Source organism: Mustela nigripes, chromosome 12 (assembly GCF_022355385.1).
Source record: "Mustela nigripes isolate SB6536 chromosome 12, MUSNIG.SB6536, whole genome shotgun sequence".
NCBI lineage: Eukaryota > Metazoa > Chordata > Mammalia > Carnivora > Mustelidae > Mustela > Mustela nigripes.
In genome coordinates this window covers 143,647,008-143,666,506 of record NC_081568.1, presented here as the reverse complement: position 1 = coordinate 143,666,506, position 19,499 = coordinate 143,647,008, and the positions used below count along the sequence as shown (strand labels likewise).

The 19,499-nt window shown below is 44.0% G+C and overlaps 1 protein-coding gene across 1 annotated transcript in view; it reads left to right on the top strand.

Moving 5' to 3' along the window:
* Positions 1 to 810: 810 nt before the first annotated feature.
* Positions 811 to 19,499, top strand: part of LVRN (laeverin) — a 72,821-nt gene continuing 54,132 nt past the window's right edge. Inside the window, exons 1-2 of the mRNA XM_059416706.1 lie at positions 811 to 2,895; positions 18,710 to 18,852. Of these exons, the coding sequence (XP_059272689.1) occupies positions 2,198 to 2,895; positions 18,710 to 18,852 (841 nt within the window). The 5' untranslated portion in view covers positions 811 to 2,197. The remainder of the gene's footprint in view (positions 2,896 to 18,709; positions 18,853 to 19,499) is intronic.

The window sequence follows — 19,499 nt, the reverse complement described above, 5'->3', positions numbered from 1 at the left end:
TGCATTGGCCAATGTCCAGGGGAGGGGAGCAGCCCAAAGCACTTCCTGCTGAGAATCACTGTTCTAGCTGGTCTAAATAGGAAGGGGGAATTTCTGAGATCTCATTAAGAAATTAAAAAAGAAAAAAAAACTTTTAGTGAATGTTTTCCTGGCAACTGATCTGTTTCCTGGAACTAGTCTTTCACCGAAATGTCAAAAATTTCATATGATAGTATTTTCCAGTTCTTTTAAAAAATTATTAACATAAGCATGATTCAGTGAGTGTATTATTTAGCAACTTCTGAGTGGTTTAACGATTTATCAAATATTTTCCCTTTAAATAAGATACTTAAATTGAGAGCCATTGGATGTCATTTTATTACTTTGCACCTTTTTGTGTGGTAGCCAATTTCTACTTGTCTAATGATATTAGGCAAATAGAATTTAACAACTCTGTCTGCTTATACACCTCTGTAGAGTTTCTTAGGCAAAATCAAGGGGAGAGGCCCCTCTAATATGAACTTCAAGTCACTCTGTTAGGGACTCTTTTTCTTTCTTTAACCTTTCCTTGGGAGTCTGGAATCCTTCCAGAAATGGACCACTGGGAGGCAAAGACGATAATTCATTAGCTCTGCATCTGTGGCAATCCCCATCTCACAATAACCTACACTCAGAGGCCCCTGCTATATAGCTCAGTAGCTCATAGTTGTGGCAGCCTGACTTGCAGTAGGAGAAACAGAAGGAGCTTTTTCTCCCTCAGCTCTACCTAGGATCTTTTGGGAGGGATGCAGGTGGCCATAATTATTTTTAAACACGATCGTTCCTTTTCTGAAGAAAGCCAATCAAACCTGTAATCAGGACACTGGTCCGCCAGTTACAGCACAGTGAATGCGTGAGCTTGGCTGGAGGTTTGTTTTTAACGTAATTAATTTCAGCTGGAGGAGCAGGGTGGCTCACATTTCCCGGGAGAATCCCCTTGGTTTACCCGTCTCTGGACTCAGGTGGAAAGATCTCCTTATTGGATGGGACCTACAGTTCAAATCAGGAAAGCCAAGACCATTTCCTGGCCGAGATGGAAAAATTATCTTCGTTCTGGAAGATGGGATACACGCTCAAGGAAGTCTTCGGCCGGCAGGTGAATATTTAACCACTCTCTCCTCTTCCCCAGCGCCCGCTGAATACTTGCAACCCCATTCCCAATGCAGGCGAGTGCGCGCGTGCAAACTCGGGGCTGGGCGCAGAGGCCGGAGAACTACCCCGGGAGCACCCATTAAATAGCACACACATGCCCGGCATGCCAAAGATCTCACCGACTAGGGCATCGCCTGGGACTCCTGGCCCGGCAGTTTCTGGGCGGAGGCCGCACGACTGCTGCATGAAAGCAGAACCGTCCTATCCCTTTCCCAGAGACGTCCCCTCTCCACCCAAGAGCTGCAGAGGAACTCTCCCTGCCTTTCTGTCGACCACTTCCGCAGCCCCACGTCCCAAGCACCGAAACGAGGCGGGACTCCTGGTTTCCATCGTTGCACTCGCTGCCTGGGTTGCGTGATTCCCGAGCTTATTTAGGTGGCGAATTTAGCTGCCTTAGGGAATTCTGATAGAGAGGAAGCCCCCCACCTACCCAGGGTCATTTCAGAGTGCGTCTCCAAAAGTCCAGATCCTTAAGCCCCGCACCGCACCCCCTAGCACTCGCATCCCCAGTAGCGGCCGACAGGTGTGCTATTCGCATACCATCCTGCAGTCAAGAAGCGGGGTGTGCTATGCGCTCGTGTCTTTTCCGACAACCCTTGAAACTGCACCGAGGGGCGCATCCAGCAAATCTCACGAATTCAAACATCCTCGTCCAAGGTGTCCCAAATTCGAGTTTGCTCCGACCGTCCCCTTCCGGCGTCGACTCTGGAAGCCTCATCCACTTGGGCTTTCCCTTCCGACCCAAAGAGGCGCGCGCTTCGGTGCGCGGGATCCGCCTCTTTCCTCAGGCTCTGGCGGGGCGGGGGTGGGTAGGCAGGGACCTGGATCTGATTAGCTGGGAGGGGGAAGCCCTGGTCCCAACCGCTCGCTCGCGTCTCCCAAGTTTCTCGGGGAGGAGGAGGACGACGAATTGGAGGAGGGACGTTACAGAGAGGAAGAGCAGGGGTCCCATCACTGAGCACCCGGAGCAAGGTTGGTGCCGCCGCCGTCTTCCGGCTCTCGCCTAGCCCTCGCCCTGGGTCCAAGCATGGGGCCCCCTTCCAGCTCCGGCTTCTACGTGAGCCGCGCGGTAGCCCTGCTGCTGGCCGGGCTGGCGGCCGCGTTCCTGCTGGCGCTGGCCGCGCTCGCCGCCCTGTACGGCCGCTGCGCCCGCGTGCCGCCGTCGGATCTTCCCCACCGCGCCGGCCCGGACACCGCGCCCTCCCCTCCCGGCACGCCAGAAGAGCCGCTGCCCCCCGGGCGCACCCGCCCCACTCGGGAGCCGGTGGTGACCGCCACCACGGGCCACGGGCGCCCCCCAGGACCCTGGGACCAGCTGCGCCTGCCGCCCTGGCTCGTGCCCCTGCACTACGAGCTGGAGCTGTGGCCCCGGCTGCGGCCCCAAGAGTCCTGGGCTCCGACGTTGACCTTCACGGGCCGCGTGAACATCACGGTGCGCTGCACCGCGGCCACCAGGCGGCTGCTGCTGCACAGCCTCTTCCTGGACTGCGAGAGCGCCGAGGTGCGGGGTCCTCTCGCCTCCGACGCCGGAGACGGCACGGTGGGCCGCGTGCCGGTGGACGACGTGTGGTTCGCGTTCGACATGCAGTATATGGTGCTGGAGCTGGGCGGCCCGCTGCAGCCCGGGGGGCGGTATGAGCTGCAGCTCAGCTTCTCCGGCCTGGTGTACCAGGACCTCAGGGAGGGGCTCTTCTTCAGCGTCTACACAGACCAGGGGGAGCGCAGGTAAGCGCAGGCCGGCCCGCGTCCCCTCCGCTCCCGCGTCCCCGGGCTCCCGCCGAGAGTCCAGCCGCCTGCCTGCGTCCAGGTGCGCGTCTTCTGCCCCTCCCCCCAAACCCCATCGCTCGCGCTGCTTTCTTGTAGAGCCCTCCTTGCTCCCCTTCCCTTCAGAAACCCTGCTTGTAACAGCGGTTACCAGACTGCGGTCCTTCCCCTGGCTCTTTCGAACGAAGCACCATCCCCGGCCCGTCCAGCATCCACTTCGTTTCTGTCGTTGCCCTTCTAAGGTCGCTGCTCCCCGAGACGTTTACCGTCGTCTTCAGAAAGCCCCTGCTCCCCACCTTTGCTCTAACCCAGAAGGGCTTCGCCGCGTGAGCAAATCCCTTGCTCCTGGGCCGGCAGGAGCTGTCAATCTGGGAGCTTGTTCGAGACTACAAATTCCCCACCCTCGACCAAAGGATCGGAATCTGTGTTTTAAGCAGATCGCCGGGTGGTGTCTGGGCATTTAACCTTGGAGAAGCTTGGGGCTGTCGCGCCCTTGCGCCCCGAGTTTCCCTTCCCCAGCGGGCCTCCGCGCTCAGCTCCCTGCTCTCTTCTTCTTCCGCGCGCTCTGGAGCTGCTGCTCTTGCGACAAATACCCTCACGTCGGTGCTATTCTCATCCCCCCCCCCTTTTTTTTTTTTGCTGAGGTTCTCCAAAACTTAAGACTCCTCTTCAATTCATCCCCTCGCATCCTCTGCCTAGGGAGCGAGTCATATATTGTGCGTGTGCCGCAGCTTCCCCCACCCCTGCCAAGCTTTCTGAACATCTCTGCAGAGGATGGGGAAGCTGGCGCTTTCGGGATTCCTTCCCCGGGAAGAAGAAAATAATAGCAGTAGGAGTAGCAGTAGTAATGGTAGTAATAGTAATAATAGCGGAGACAAGACCTCCCCGAGTTTGCAAGCTCACGTAGCATGCATGTATTCTCTTTACGCTCATCTGGGATAATACTTTCCACACGGAACGTTTCCATCTCAAGAACTGCCTCTTTCCACGCCCTGGACCACGTTACTGACCCCAGGCGGGCGCCGGGGAAACCATGTGTGTGTGGAAGATACTGGAAAGGATCTTTCTTCACACTGGCGCTCTTCTTCGCTCACGCACTGGTGGACCATTTGCGGTTTACACAAGTGCATGTACTCTCCCTTTTTATTATTAGAGAAAATGTTCTCAGATGTTCCTGGAGGGAAAGGAACCTACTCAGTGCCCCCCCCCCCCCACACCAAAATCATCTCCTGCATTATTTTTGAAAATGGCAGGGCTTTGAAGGGAAGTTTAATAAGCTCCCTCAGCTGGGTGTGTAATCTGTAACTTTTGTTTTTAAGGACTGTATGCTTTTTTTTCTTTTTCTTTCGAACATGCATCCAGGCTTGAAAAATAGTTTTGGAAATTTTCTCATTAGGATGTTGTGTTACCAGATTTAAGGGCACAGGAAACCTTTTGTAATTACTGTGCGGGTGGTTCAGAGTGCAGGATTTTTCAGAGGGGGAAAAAGGACCCTGCCCTCACATGGGACAGTATTTTCTGCTGTCGAGTCAGTAAATCGTTTGCTAAACCATCTCTTCTTAATGAGGTCCATGGCCTGGAGAGCCTGCCCTCACAAATATGGGAAATGAAATTCCCTTTCCATTTTTCTATTGTGTTGCCAGCACTAGTGGTAACTAGAAACCATATTTTGAGAACATTAAAATTCAAACAAGCAGAAATCCGAATAAGGTCCCCCAGATGTTCATAGACCACTGCAGAGTTCCAGACTCGCCGCATCTTAGAGGAGCTGATGCTTGGAAATTGCTTTTCTGCCTCTCTGCCTTGGAAACCACGAGGGAAAGAAACCTCCAGTTGAGTTTGAAGCCAAGGTCACAAAGAACTTGGACGACAGGATCAGTGTGGTGAAGCCGATTTTGGAAGCCCACCAGGCCTGAGTTTGAGCTGTGTGACTTGAGTCAGGCCCTCCATGTCTCTGAGCTGATTGCCGAACATGTTTACTTCTCTTCGTTGGTGACCCCTTATCACAGTCTGGACAGGCTGCAGTTCTTAGAAAATTTTACTCAACATTAAGAAAAAAAAAAAAAAAAAAAAAAAGAAAATCATTCCAGCATATTCGAAGAGCGTTGCGCTCTCACTCTTCTAAGGCTTAGGTCCCCAATTTTCTGGCTTGAGAGATTGCTGGGATGCTTCCCGAATGTTCTCTGCCTTTCCCTCTCTGGCAGGTGCCATCCCATTTCTGCCACAGAGGAGACATCTATTGGATGCCTTAGATGTGTGCTTCTCTGTGGGTCTGCCTCTCTTGTTCTATGTGCAGGAAGTTGAGAGAAAAATCCAAATGCTGATGTTCCTAAAAGCAGTATTTCCCGGACTTCACTTTCTGGCACATCACTCTTCCGGGTTTTGCCATATTCACATACCTCTGGCCATATTCTCTTGTTAAAAAATATCACTCAATTTAAACAAAAATATTAAGTAGATCTATTAAAAAGCAACTCTATCATATAGAACTTATAGTCGTGGTGCTGTAGAGTCATTAATACGATGAAAAAACGATGTTATTAAGTTCACGTGTTAGCAATTATCTGCTGAAGGATCTGGAGCTCCACATCTGAGGGCTGCTCTCGCTTTGTTAAAAGGAGAAATTAGAATCCAGTGTTCAAGATAAATAACATCAAACCAAGATTTTTCTCTTGACCTTACCAGAAAGATTCATAAAATGTGAAAAAGACTGACTTTCTCATATGTGAGTCAGCTCTCTATAATAGTGTGTCTGAGAGCTACCCGAAATCCTTCTTCATCTATCCTTGGGGAAATCCTGAATTCAAGTTGTGGTTCACAAACCTTGAATGTATATTAGAATCCCCAGGGGAGTTTATCAGAGAGTTCCGGGGGCACACCCTCAAAACTTCCAGATGATACACTCATGTCCATAGTCAGAATAGCCACAAGGTGGACGGAACACATGGTCATCGGTGGGGACAAATGGGCAAATAAAAGGTGGCTTATATATACGCGGGAATATTACTCAGCCTTAAAAAGGAAGGACGTTCTGGGGCACATGGGTGGCTCAGAGAGTTAAGTGGCTGGCTCTTGATCTCAGCTCAGGTCTCCATCTCAGGGTGTTGAGTTCAAGCCCTGTGTTGGGCTTCATGCTGGGCATGGAGCCTACTTAAAAAAAAAAAAAAAAAAAAAAAAAGGAAGGACATTCTGACACATACTGCAACGTAGATGAACTTTGAGGACATTATTTAACTCTATTTAGAGCGGTTAAATTCAGAAATAGAAAGTAGAATGTTGGTGGCTAGGAGCTGGGGGAGTGGGCTGTTGCTGTTGAATGGGAACATTCAGTTGTTTCCAGTTTTTGTCTACTACAAATAAAGGTTCCAGGAGCAATTGTGTAAGGTTTTAGTTGAACATGAGTTTTTATTTTTCTGGAATAAATGCCCAGGAAAGGAGTATAATTGGTAGGTCACATGGTTGTTTCATGTTCAGTTTTTAAGAAAATGCTAACGTGTTTCCCAAAGTGTCTGTACTATTTTTCATTCCCACCAACAATGTGTCAATGGTAGTTTTGCTGCATCTTAACCACCATTTGTTTTTACCACTGTTTTTTATTCTAGCTGTTATGACGCACATATAATGATATCTCATTGTGGTCTTAATTTGCATTTTTCTCATCCTTAGTCAGACATACTATCTCTTACCCGCACCTAATTTGCATTTTCCTAATGGCTAATCACACTCAGCACCTTCTCAGGCTTTTTTGGCATCCACATATCGCCTTTGATGAAATGTCTCCTCCTCATGGCTTTTGTCCATTTTCTTTTCTTTTTTTTAAAAATTAATTAATTAATTAATTAATTTGACAGACAGAGATTAGTGGTAGGCAGAGAGAGAGAGGAGGAAGCAGGCTCCCTGCTGAGCAGAGAGCCTGATGTGGGGCTTGATCCCAGGACCCTAGGATCATGACCTGAGCAGAAGGCAGAGGCTTTAACCCACTGAGCCACCCAGGCACCCCCCCCATTTTCTTTCTTTTTTTTTAATTTTTATTTATTTATCTATTTGACAGATAGTGCAAGTAGGCAGAGAGGCAGTCAGAGAGAGAGGAGGAAGCAGGCTCCCTGCTGAGCAGAGAGCCCGATGTGGGGCTCGATCCCAGGACCCTGGGATCATGACCTGAGCTGAAGGCAGAGGCTTTAACCCACTGAGCCACCCAGGTGCCCCCCCATTTTCTAATTGAGCTGTTTTTACCGTTGAGTCCTGAGAGTTCATTATATATTCTAGATCGGAGTCTGTTGTGAGACATGTGGTTTACAAATTGGTTTTCCTGGCTTGTAGCTTGTTTCTTCATGCTCTTGCTAAGGTCTTTCAGGGGGCAAAAGTTTTTTAATTTTAATGAGGTCCAATTTATCAATTTTTATTTTTATTTTTTTCCAGTTTACCAGTTTTTATTTTTATTTATTTATTTATTTACTTAAAGATTTTATTTATTTATTTGACAGACAGAGATCACAAGTAGGCAGAGAGGAAGGCAGAGAGAGGAGGAAGCAGGCTCCCCGCGGAGCAGAGAGCCCAATGTGGGACTCGATCCCAGGACCCTGGGATCATGACCTGAGCCAAAGGCAGAGGCTTTAACCCACTGAGCCACTCAGGCACCCCAGTTTACCAATTTTTAAAATAGACGATGCTTTTGATATCATGTTTAGGAATGTTTCCTTAAAAGGACTGTTGTAGAGAAGTTTTAGGTTTACAACAAAACTAAAGGGTAGTACAGAGACTTCCCATTTAACCCCTGAACCTGGACATGCATCACGTTGCCCGTTATCAAAATCACTCACCAGAATGAATGAAATATGAATATATCAATGAAAGATGAAATATATCAATATTTTATGAAAGATGAATATGAAAGATGAGTATATCAATACACTATAACCACCCAAAGTCCATGGTTTACCCTATGGCTCACTTTTGATGTTGTACATTCTATATGTTTGGACAGATGTATAATGACATATATCTATTATTATAAGATCATACAGAGTATTTTAACTGACCTAAAAATCCTGTTATTTGCCTATTTATCCCTTGCTCCAATCGTTGATCTTCTTGTTCCCATGTTTTTGCCTTTTCTAGAATCTTATATCTGGCATCATACTATATGTACATAGCCTTTTCAGGCCTGGCTTCTTTAACTTGGTAATATACAAATAAGATGCCTTCATGTCTTTTCATGTCTTGATAGTTCATACCTTTCCAACACTGAATAATATTCCATTGTCTGGATGTACCATAGTTTACTTATCCATTTCCCTACTGAAAAATACCTTGGTTTGCTTCCAAATGTTGACAATTATGGAAAAAGGTGCTCTCAACTCTTTATGTAGGTTTTTGTGCAGACCTGAAATTTTAGCTTCTTTAGGTAAATATCAAGGAGCATAATTGCTGAGTCATATGGTAAGAATATGTTTTGTTTTGTAAGAAGCCACAAAACTGACTTCCAAAGAGTCTGTACCATTTTGCATTCCCACCAACAATATATGAGGGTTCCTGTTGCTCCACATCCTCAACAGCATTTGGTGTTGTTAGTGTTCTGGATTTTGGCCATTCTAGTAGGTGTTCAGTTTTATCTCATTGTGGTTTTAATTTGCATTTCGCTGGTGATCTGTGATGTGGAGCACTTTTTAATATGTTCATTTGCCGTCTGTATAATTTCTTTGGTGAGTTGTCTGTTGAGGTTTTTGGCCCATTTTTCAATTCAGTTGTTTTTTTTCTTATTGCTGAGTTTTAAGAGTTCTTTGTATAGTTTGGATAACCATCCTTTATTTGATATGTCTTTTGCAAATATTTTTTTCCTAGTCTGTGGCTTGTCTTCTCTTTCTCTTTATACTATTTTTTGCAGAGCAGAATATTTCAGTTTTAAAGAAGTCCACTTTATCAGTTATTTCTGTCATGGGTCATGTCTTTGGTGTAGTATCTAAAAAGACTTACCCATACTCAAGGTCATTTAGGTTTTCTCTTATGTTTCTAGTAGGAGTTTTATGTTATTGAATTTTACATTTTAAAGTGACCCATTGTAAGTTAATTTGACCCATTATGAATTAATTTTTGTGAGGGGTGTAAGGTTTGTGTCTAGATTCAATTTTTTTGCACATGGATGTCTAGTAGTTCCAGCAATATTTGTTGAAGAGACTATCATTACTCCTTGTATTGCCTTTGCTCCTTTGTCAAAGATCAGTTGGCTGTATCTGTATGGGTCTCTTTCTGAGTTCTCTATTCTGTTCCATTGATCTATTTGTTTATTCTTTGACCAATATCACACTCTCTTGATTACCATAGCTTTATAGTAAGTCTTGAAGGCAGATAGTGTCAATCTTCCAAGTTTGTTCTTCTCCTTCAATATCGTGTTGGCTGTTCTGCGTGTTTTGTCTCCCCATATAAACTTTAGAATTGGTTTGTTGATCTCCACAAACTTAACTTGCTGGGATTTTTATTGGGATTGCATTTCATTTACAGACCAAGTTGGGAAGAACTGACATCTTGATAATCTGACTTTTATCCAGACACCCAGGTGCCCTAGCAATCAGCTTTTGTATCTTAGTCTTGTATGGTGTAAACTGCTGTAATTTCTTATTAGTTGTAGGAGTTTTTTGGTCTATTCTTTTGAATTTTCTGCATAGACTATCATGTCATCTGTGACTAAAAAGTGTTTCTTTCTTTGCAATCTATACATCTTTTATTTGGTTGTCTTGACTTATTGCATTAGTAAGGTGTTCAGCACAATGTTGAAGAGGAGTGGTGAGAGGGGACATCCTTGCTTATACCTGACCTTAGTGGAAAGATTTCAGTTCTCACTATTACGTATGAAGTTAGCTGTAGACTTTTCATAGTCTTTATCAGGGTGAGGATGCTCCCCTCTATTCCCATTTTACTGAGAGTCTTTATCATGAATGATAGAAAATGCTTTTTCTGCATCTATTGATAAGATTGTGTGATTTTTCTTATGTAGTCTGTTAATGTGATGGATTACATTATTAATTTTCATGTGTTGAACCAGTCTTGTATACCTGAGGTAAGTCCCACTTGCTTGTGGTTTATAACTCTTTTTATACATTGTTGCATTTGGTTTGCTAATATTTTAACAAGTTTTGTATCTGTGGTCATAAGAGATAGTGGTCAATAGTTTTATATATTTTTTGTAATGTTTTGTCTGGTTTTGGTATTGGGGTAGTGCTGTCCACACAGAATGTGTTAGGAATCATTTCTCTGCATTTTTTTATTTGGCACATTATGTATTTTAAGGAATTGGTCCATTTTATCTAGAAGATCAAATGTGTAAGCATAGAGTAGTTCATAGTACTTATTATCTTTTTAATGTCCATGGGATCTGCACTGATGACTCCTCTTTCATTTCTAATATCATAGTTGAATATAGTTGAATTAAAATTTATCATGTGTACTATTGTTTTCTGCTTATTGCTATTGTTCTTTGTTCCTATTTCTGTCTTCAACTCCTTTCCTGCCTTTCTTCCCTAAGTTGTGCCAATCTATGAATACAGCTTAACTAAATTGACAATTCCATAGTTTTTCTATATAAGTAGTTATATAGAAAAATCATCTCAAATAAAGACAGTTTTACATCTTTGTTACTTTAGGTGCCTTTTGTTGCTTTTCCTTGCCTTACTTCCATGCCTAGAGTGTCTATTGCAGTGTTGGATAAAAGTGCTTAGTTGCAGATACCCTTGTTTTGTTCCTTTTCTTAAGGTGAAAGCATTCATTCTTACACTATTATTATTTTTTCCTTCTTCTTCTTCCTCCTCTTCCTCCCCTCTTTTTACTCCTCTTTGTCTTCCCCTTCCTCCTCATCCTCCCTGTTGTAGATGCCCTATAACAAATTAAGGAAGTTCCCTTCTGGTTTTTAATTTTCTGAGAATTTTTATCAGATTGGATGCTGGATTTTGCCAAATGCTTTTTTTTGCATCTTTGAGATGATCATATGGTTTTTCTTTTTTAGTCTGTTAATATGGTAAATTACATTGATTGATTTTTCTAATGATAAATTAATACTGTATTTGAAAGATAAATCCCACTTGGCCTTGATATATTATCCCTTTATGTTTTGTTGCATTTGATTTACTAAAATTTTGTTTTTAACTTTTGTCTCCACATTCATGAGTTTTCTTTCCCTTTGTCTTGGTATCAGTGTCTTGGTATCTTTGGTATCAGAATAACACTGGCTTCAAATAATTTAGAAGTTTTTCTTCTTTAATTTTTTGGAAGAATTTATATGGAATTGGTATAAACTTTTTCTTAAATTCTTGATTAACTTTCACTAATGAAGCCACGTGGACCTGAAAGTTTTGGGGGGATGGTTTTTAACTACAAATTAAACCTCTTTAATGAATAAAAGGCTATTTTACTTATCTATTTCTTTATGCGTAAGCTTTAGGAGTTTGGGTTGTGCAAGAAATTTGCCCATTTAGTCAAAGTTGTCAAATTTAAGTATAATTAATGTTTCTAAACCATTCCTTTATTATTATTTTAATATCTGTAGAATTTGTAGTGATGTCACCTCTCTCATTCCTGACATTGGTCATTTGTGTCTTCTCTCTTATGGGAGCTTAAGTCCTGGTTCTGATATCACCTCTGGCACTTACTTATTGTCTAAACAGTGACTTATACTCCAGGGTCCTCAGCTTGTTGAAAGTTAAAAGGGTGGGGTTCTCCAAGGTCTCTTCTACTTCTGATAGACAATAAGTTTGATAAGTGTGCCTTGAGATTTATATAATTTATTAATCTTTTTGTAGAATCAATTTTTAGTTTCAGTGATTTTCTCTATCGTTTTTCATTCCAGTGATTTACATAGTATTCTTTATTATTTCCTTTCTTCTTCTTATTTTGGGCTCCCTTTTCTTTTTCTATTTTCTTTTTTTAAGATTTATTATTTATTTTAGAGAGCGAGAGAGGGAGGGAGGGAGGGACAGAGGGAGAAGGAGGGAGAGAATTCACAAGCTGAGTCTCCACTGAGCGCAGAGCACCATGCAGGGTTCAGTCTCACAACCCTGAGATCATGACCTGAGCCAAAATCAAGAGCCACATTCTCAACTGACTGAGCCACCCCTTTTTCTTTTTCTCTTTTCTTCAGATGGGTGTGAGGTAATTGATTTAAGCTATTTTTCTTCTCTAACATAGGTGTTTAGGGGTATAAATTTTCCACTAACTACTGAATTAGTGGCATGCCACAAATAATTTCATGTTTTTAAGATTTTTGTTCAGTTCAACATATTTATATTTTCCCTTTTGACTTCTTCTTTGACTCAAGGGTTATTTACAACTCGTGCTGCCTAGTTTCCAAATATTTGGGCATTTTCTCATTTTTTAGTGAGTGCCTGACATTTCAAAGTTTATGTTGCTGAATGCAATATTTTGTTATGTTGCTTTAATGAATGCTGTCTTTTCTAGATAGGTACATAAGTTTTATGGTGACCTTCTCAATCCTTGCCTGATCTCCCATGGCTTGTTTTTAAGTCCTCTGAGAGTGAATCAAAAGTCGTCTTTACTCTAGACCTACTTTAATTCATTGCTTAGGCATTACCTTCCTGGTCTCTGTTGAAAAATCCAATCATTCTGGAGATTTCTGTACTCCAGCTTGTGGAAATTTGAACAACTCCAAGCACTGTGTGAGCTCTAGGAATTGTTTGGTTTTCCCTCTCTGTGGTATCTGTTCTTTCCCCCAACAGCATTTCTTTACTTGACCTCCTAAAGTACAGATTAATATTTCACCAAAGACTCAGCAATGGGGACGGGGAGGAGGAGCGGATTCTGTGCAGATTTTTGCCCTGCAGATTTTAGCTATCTAGATCTCTCCGGGCATCAGTCATAGTCTCCTCCTCTTGGTGAGATCCCTAAACTCAGTTTCTGTTCCCTGTCCCTGTGCTGCATTTGAGAAATTGCTTATGGGTAGACAAGGTCATTGTAGAGTTTACTTCATTAGTTTCTCTTCTCTTGGGAATCACAGTCCTGTGCTTTCTGTTACCGTGTCTGAGAACAGTGGTTCTATATATTTTATAAGAGTTTGTAGTTGAGTTCAACAGAGGGCTAATTCTAGCCTATGTTCCTCCATCGGGGTGGAAAACAGAAGTCTGATCATCTCTAGATTTGGTAATGTTATTAACCATAAAGTTAATCCTCAGTCTCCTTCACAATCTCTTAGTTGGCTTGTAGTTTTTATTACATTATGTTCTAAAAAGCATGAAAAAGGGCCCCAGGAAAGGGAGCTGGGAAGGACCATAGGCTGGGGACCCAGAGCCCTGGTTCTGGTATTACCCCTGCTACTTAACTCATTGTCTCCCCAGTTGTGTAAGTTCCCAGCGTACCAGCTTTCACATCTATAAAGTAAGATGGTGGGACTTTCCCAAGTTTTCTTTCACTTTTGAAATTCGGTGGAAGAATGTATAATTCCATTCTCGTTCACAGTGTCCGTTAGGAAATACATCTTGCTTTTCTGACCCTGCCATGTCTTTAATAAAATATTAGACAGAATAGGGAGGTATTGAGAGAAACGAGACTAGGATCCTCAGGGGAGGAGGGTGGGCTCACTGGTGTGAAATGGCTGGAGAAAATTTGGGTCTTTGATCAGGGACAAATGAAGGGGAGAACAGGAGGATCGGCATGAATCGGTGTGTGCAGGTGTAGAAAGAGCGAACGGAGAATTGAAAAAGTTTTCCTTCCAGTTGCTATTTATGCTAGGAAATCTGGCACCTTCCTCAGGGTATGACACACAAGGGAGAAATTTGAGCAATATTAGGAAAGAATTTAGAAGTATCAAAACAAGCAGCGAACTCCAGAGCCAAGCACATGATGTCGTTGGTGTCACAGAGAAAAGAGGTCATTTCATTATCCTATAGAGACGTTGAACACACATGCTTCATGGGGCCGAGCTGTCTTCTCTAGGGGATGATTTTGCTCATCCAAGATTCAGATCCTGTATGTTTTGCAAACCAGTGTAGCCAGTCTATCGAGAAAGCACACCTCACGGCTCAGTAAAAGTGCAACTGCGTTTATCTCTGTCCTTTACGATTTAGTCTCTGAGATCTTCTTTCCTGCTCCTGCCTAAATACTCTAACAGCCCATAATTTACTGCTCATTCTTCGGTGACAGATGACCTACGTACATGAAGTCACAAACACTGTCCAGATGCAAAAATTAGAGAATTCAGTCCTGGGTCATACTAGAAGCCTTAAACTTCATTTGCTGGGGAATCTCCCTTTCTCTCACTCCGTGCGTACTTCCCCAAGCCGGGGCTGGGGGCTTTGGGTTAGAAGCCTGCAGTGAGGTAGGGGGCAGTGATGTTTCCATTTCTCCACCTCATGGTTCTCATGGCCCCTTCTTCCATCCTGAGAGTTGCTGGTCCTGAGACCCAGCAGGTCCTGTGGGACTAGGGGAGACGGGGAGAGGTGACCCATAGAGCAGGTCTTACCTCGCCATTTGGTCTGACTCTGGCTTTGCACATACATTTTCCCCTCAAATGTTGTTTTCTCACTTTTCCTCTTTCTTCTACAGTTTTCTTGACCCTGAAGGCTGCTTCCTCTGTTTGTTCTTATGGTCATTCATGAATCCTTCCTCAGTGCCACCCCGGGATGTGCAGGGGTGCCTCTCCAGCTTCCTGTTGGTGGCCCTGTTGGACAGAACCCAAGGCCCTGTACTGGCTCACTCCATGTCTCAGGGCACATAACTCTCCCAAGAAATAAATATATATATACACACATACATGCATGCATATATCCCTGACCTGGGGTTGACATGGGTCTCAAGACAGTAGCCCTCTTCTTCTGGTTCTGCCTTCAAAGCAATCAGTCCTCCTGCCTTTCAGAGTCCCTCCTGGTAGGAGTTAGACTCGGACCAGTGTCCATTTTGGCTTTCCCACCAGGATGCTGGGTACCAGCCTCCAAGTCTCTCAGCCTCAGGAAACACCCTCTACTCTCTGAGAGAACGTCTCCCCTTCTAGTTCCTCCTGGTTAGGGACTGCCCTCCTCCTAGCACCCTGAGATCAAGAGCGCTTGGGTAACTATGCCACAGAAATCTCTCTTCCCATCTCTTGTCTCCATTCCCTGAACTTCTTTCCTTATATCTTTTAAAAAAATGATTATATTTATTTATTTATTTGAGAGTGAGCATGCATAAACAGAGGGGAGAGGGGCAGAGGCAGAGGGAGAAGCAGACTCCCTGCCGAGCAAGGAGCCCAATGGAGGGCTTGATCCCAGGACCCTGGGATCATGACCTGAGCTGAAGGCAGAGGCATATCCGACTGAGCCACCCAGACTCCCTCTCGCATCTATCTTTGATGGAGTTGAGAAGCCCAAGAAGGCCCTGTAGATTCTCGAGGCCATCCACTTCGAAAATCTTCATAACATGGTTTGGCACCTTCTTCTGGAATTGTACCTCTATTATGCCTTGTTGCCTGGTGGAAACTTCAGTTTTAAGATCGTGTTACACAAGTAATAAACAAACATGATTCATGGGCCAAGCCTTGAACCGCAGACCAGTGGTGTAACATCCGTCTTTACTAAACATTTGGATTTCTGAGTGTGTCGTTGTACAAAAACAACTCAGTGGGGACCACTTTCAGGTCTTACTTAACCCTTGGCCAGTTATGTTACTCAGCACTTGGTAGCTTGATCTGGCATATGGCGGCATATGGCGGCCATAAATGCCTTGGAATGAAATACCTTACTGAATGTATATTTCTAATGTGGCAGGAGATGGACCGCCCAAGGACATCATGTGGTCTTGACCCCAAGACCTCCTCCGACACAAGAACATGGCGAGTCCAGGACTCTCTGTGGGACAGGAGAGTGGCTTTGAAATACCTCTCCAGAGGACAGGAGAGTGGCTTTGAAATACCAAGCCCCTACGAGACAAACTCTCCCAAATTAACTACCCCCCGCCCCAGCTGACCGCTTTCAACCCGGACTTCACAGGCACTGTAATAGCATGTTTCGATGAGCTCTGAGGGCACCAGAGGATGGATGGTTCTCTTTTCTGAGGTCAGGATATCCTTACAGGGTTGCTTGAGTCCAAAGCAGAGAGAGCAGGGGAACTAATACCAGCCTTCAGTTCCCAGATGTGGCATAAGCAGATTGTGTGTGCTGCTGGCTGGTCCTGACCTTGGGAGTGAAGACTACATGCCAAAAAGGCTGTGTGTTATAGGGATCTTTCCCGTTTTGTTTGTTTGCAGAAAACCAGGGAGGAAATAGTCGAGTAAAATCCAAGAGTTGCTTTTATTGCACTTTTCTAGAGGCCTAAATCACAAAATGGGAAGGCATGTGCTTGTTGTTTGTTAAAGCCGTGACTCTGAGCTGGTTGTCTCTGCTTAGCCTTTTTGAATCTGTAGCCCCCCTCCCCTCCTGCCTTTTTAATTTAAAATCAGTTAATTAACATACAGTATGTTATTTGGTTCAGAGGTAGAGTAGCCCCTTTTGAAGAGCATACAACTTTCCCACTTGCCTGAAGAGTCTGATATTCTCACCTCACAACTTACTCAAGAGTCATATGCTTTGTGCAGTCACAGCAGTGGAGGTGTTCCCAAGCTTTACTTATTTAATTTATTTATTTGTCAGAGAGAGAGTGAGAGTGAGCACAAGCATGGGGAGCAGCAGGCAGAGGAAGAAGCAGGCTCCCTGCTGAGCAAGGAGCCCTGATCAATACGGGGCTCTATCCCAGGACCCTGAGATCATGACCTGAGCTGAAGGCAGCCGCTTAACCTTCTGCGCCACCCAGACCCGCATTCTTCCCATTACATTGTCAATCATTTGACTTTTTTCTACTTCATCACCTATCTTTTAAAGATAGCAACCAATACTACAAAACAAATCCCAGGGCAACAGACTCCGTAAAATTACTGTGTACTTATAAATATACAGCTATCAGATCAAGGTGCCTTTATTTTATAGTCCCTCCGAAGCTGAGAAAATACTTACTCCGTTGCTACAAACCCATGTTTTCACCAAGTGTTAAAAATGATACAAAGAGGAAATACATGACCCCTAACTTCTGGTAGTTTGAACTTTATTAGGAAGACAACTACGGTTGTCTTCAGCTTGACCTCAACTGTGACCTTTGACACCTGTCTAAATCCTTTGTAATTGGTGACTTCCAACTCTCCACCCCGACGCCGTTAACTTATCCCTCCTTGAAGTCTGCTACAGTTCAGCTATATGGAGAGCAATCTGGGAGACTGAAAGGAATATAGGGAATCTGTAGGTTGTTCATTGATAGATTCAGTCACGAATAAGGTGAAAGTTCAAACAGCAGTAAAAGGTCGATAGTGCCATTACTTTCTGGGTGGAGGAGCAGGAAGGCGTGACTCGTTAAGGGGTGCTCAGCTAGCAGGACTCGGAGCAAAGTCTTGCCCCAAAGTGGCTGAGGTCAGAGTTCACAGAGGTCAGAGGTCACGGGCCACCTTCCAGTCCCTGCGAGCTGGGGCAAAGTTAAGTGAGAGGAAACATATAGGGCAAGACAGGCTTGTTGAAAATTACCGTTTTTTGGGACATTGGGGAAGGTATGTGCTACGGTGAGTGCTGTGAAGTGTGTAAACCCGGTGATTCACAGACCTGTACCCCTGGGGCTAATAATACATTATATGTTAATAATAAACATGTGAAAGAAAAATAAAATTAATTACATCCGCAAAAAAAAAAAAAAAGGAAAATTACTGTTTTGTCACCGTGAGGTTATGAACACATCCAGCTGGCTTCCTGGAGAGGCATGACTGGTGCATGTGAATTTTCATGTCAGTGGGGGGCCTTGCCCTGAGTGGAGATGAGTGTGATAATGGGGGGCCCATATTCCTCCACACCTGTTGAATTCCCCTGTTATTTATCTAAGAGCCAGGCCTGAAGCAAGAGTAAATGCATCTGGGACACCAAGCCCCAGGACCTTAGGGGGAAAAAAAAAGGAATTAGCATCCACAGTTGTCATTCCAAATCAGGGCCCCGGGTGGCCAAGTCTTAATGAGACTGTGGGTTTATTTTGAGAAGAAAGTTGGTAGCGAGGACCCATCTCTTAGATTCAGACCGTGTTACAGAGGCAGAACCTGCAGATCTCTTCATTAGCCCAGGGCACTCTTGTCTCTAAACTTTTCCTAGTAAATCACCAGTGTGCTGTGGGGTAATGTCACTTTTTGTAATTTTCCATGGAGATGGGGGAAGGAGCAGTAGGGATTTGATAAATCCACCCAAATGTAAATGAAAGTTATTTTTCTTTCGTTTGGCATGGACTTAGATCACTTACCCCAGTGGGTGCAGAATAAAACCTTTTCTAAATTTTCAACCAGGAAGAAGAGGGACCATGGGACAAAAAGATAAAAATGTAGACGTTCTGCAGCAGACGTTGCTTGCACTGCAGTGGAAGATGAGAGCAATAGTCCGTGCCCCAAAAAGTCACCCTCGTTTAAAAAATAACTTGGTTCTCAAAAGCCTGTCGTTGCGTATTTGCTATATTTGTTCCTATTTTGTTTGCACAGGGTTTTAAAGGCATATGACGTAATGAAGTAAATAGTATTTTGCGGTCAAAAATTAAATAGGTCCTTTGTATTTTAGGTCTTACAAGAATTCCAAGGTGTGGTGAGAAGGAAAATGTGTGTGTTTTAACTGGAAGGGCAGCGAGGAAGATGAAGGGAAACATTCTAGCTCCTTCCTGAATATAATTATAAGCCGTCATCCCTCCATATTTTTTTTTGTTTCCCCTAATTTGAAACAAAAATAAATAGATTTTTCCCAAAAATGTATTGCAGGGCCCTTTTGGCATCTCAGATGGAACCCACGTTTGCCAGGAGTGTGTTTCCTTGTTTTGATGAGCCAGCTCTAAAGGCAACTTTTAATGTTACAATTATTCATGATCCGAGCTATGTGGCCCTTTCCAACATGCCAAAGCTGGGTAAGTAATGTTTCCTGTCCTCGTGTATACGTGTATATTAAGGATACATAGGTATGTGTATGTATACAGGCCTATATTTGTGTACGTATATATATTTAACTCTCTAATACCTTTTTAAAAAAAGATTTTATTTATTTATTTGACACAGAGAGAGAGATCACAAGTAGGCAGAGAGGCAGGCAGAGAGAGAGGAGGAAGCAGGCTCCCCGCTGAGCAGAGAGCCCGATGCAAGGCTCGATCCTAGGATCCTGAGATCATGACCCGAGCTGAAGGCAGAGGCTTTAACCCACTGAACCACCCAGGCGCCCCTGTAATACCTTTATCAACAGCTTTTCTAGACCATGCATTGGCAGGGTATTATAATTAGGGAAAGCGGGCACTTAGGGTCCGTATCAGCACCAGCATCTCAATGATGGTAAATCTCGATTTCTGCATTGCAAACTGGGGACACCACGTTGTTCTTATTCCTTGGCGGCCCGTCTGCCTGCAAATTTGGCCTTCCATATCGATCATCAGTGATAACAGGCCAGCAGACTTGGTCTGAATCTGGTGCACAGATGTGTTTCATTTGGCTCACATGATTTTTCCCCTCTTCGGATTGAACTTCTAAAAATCCAGAGATTTCTCATAAAAATCAAGATCTTTTA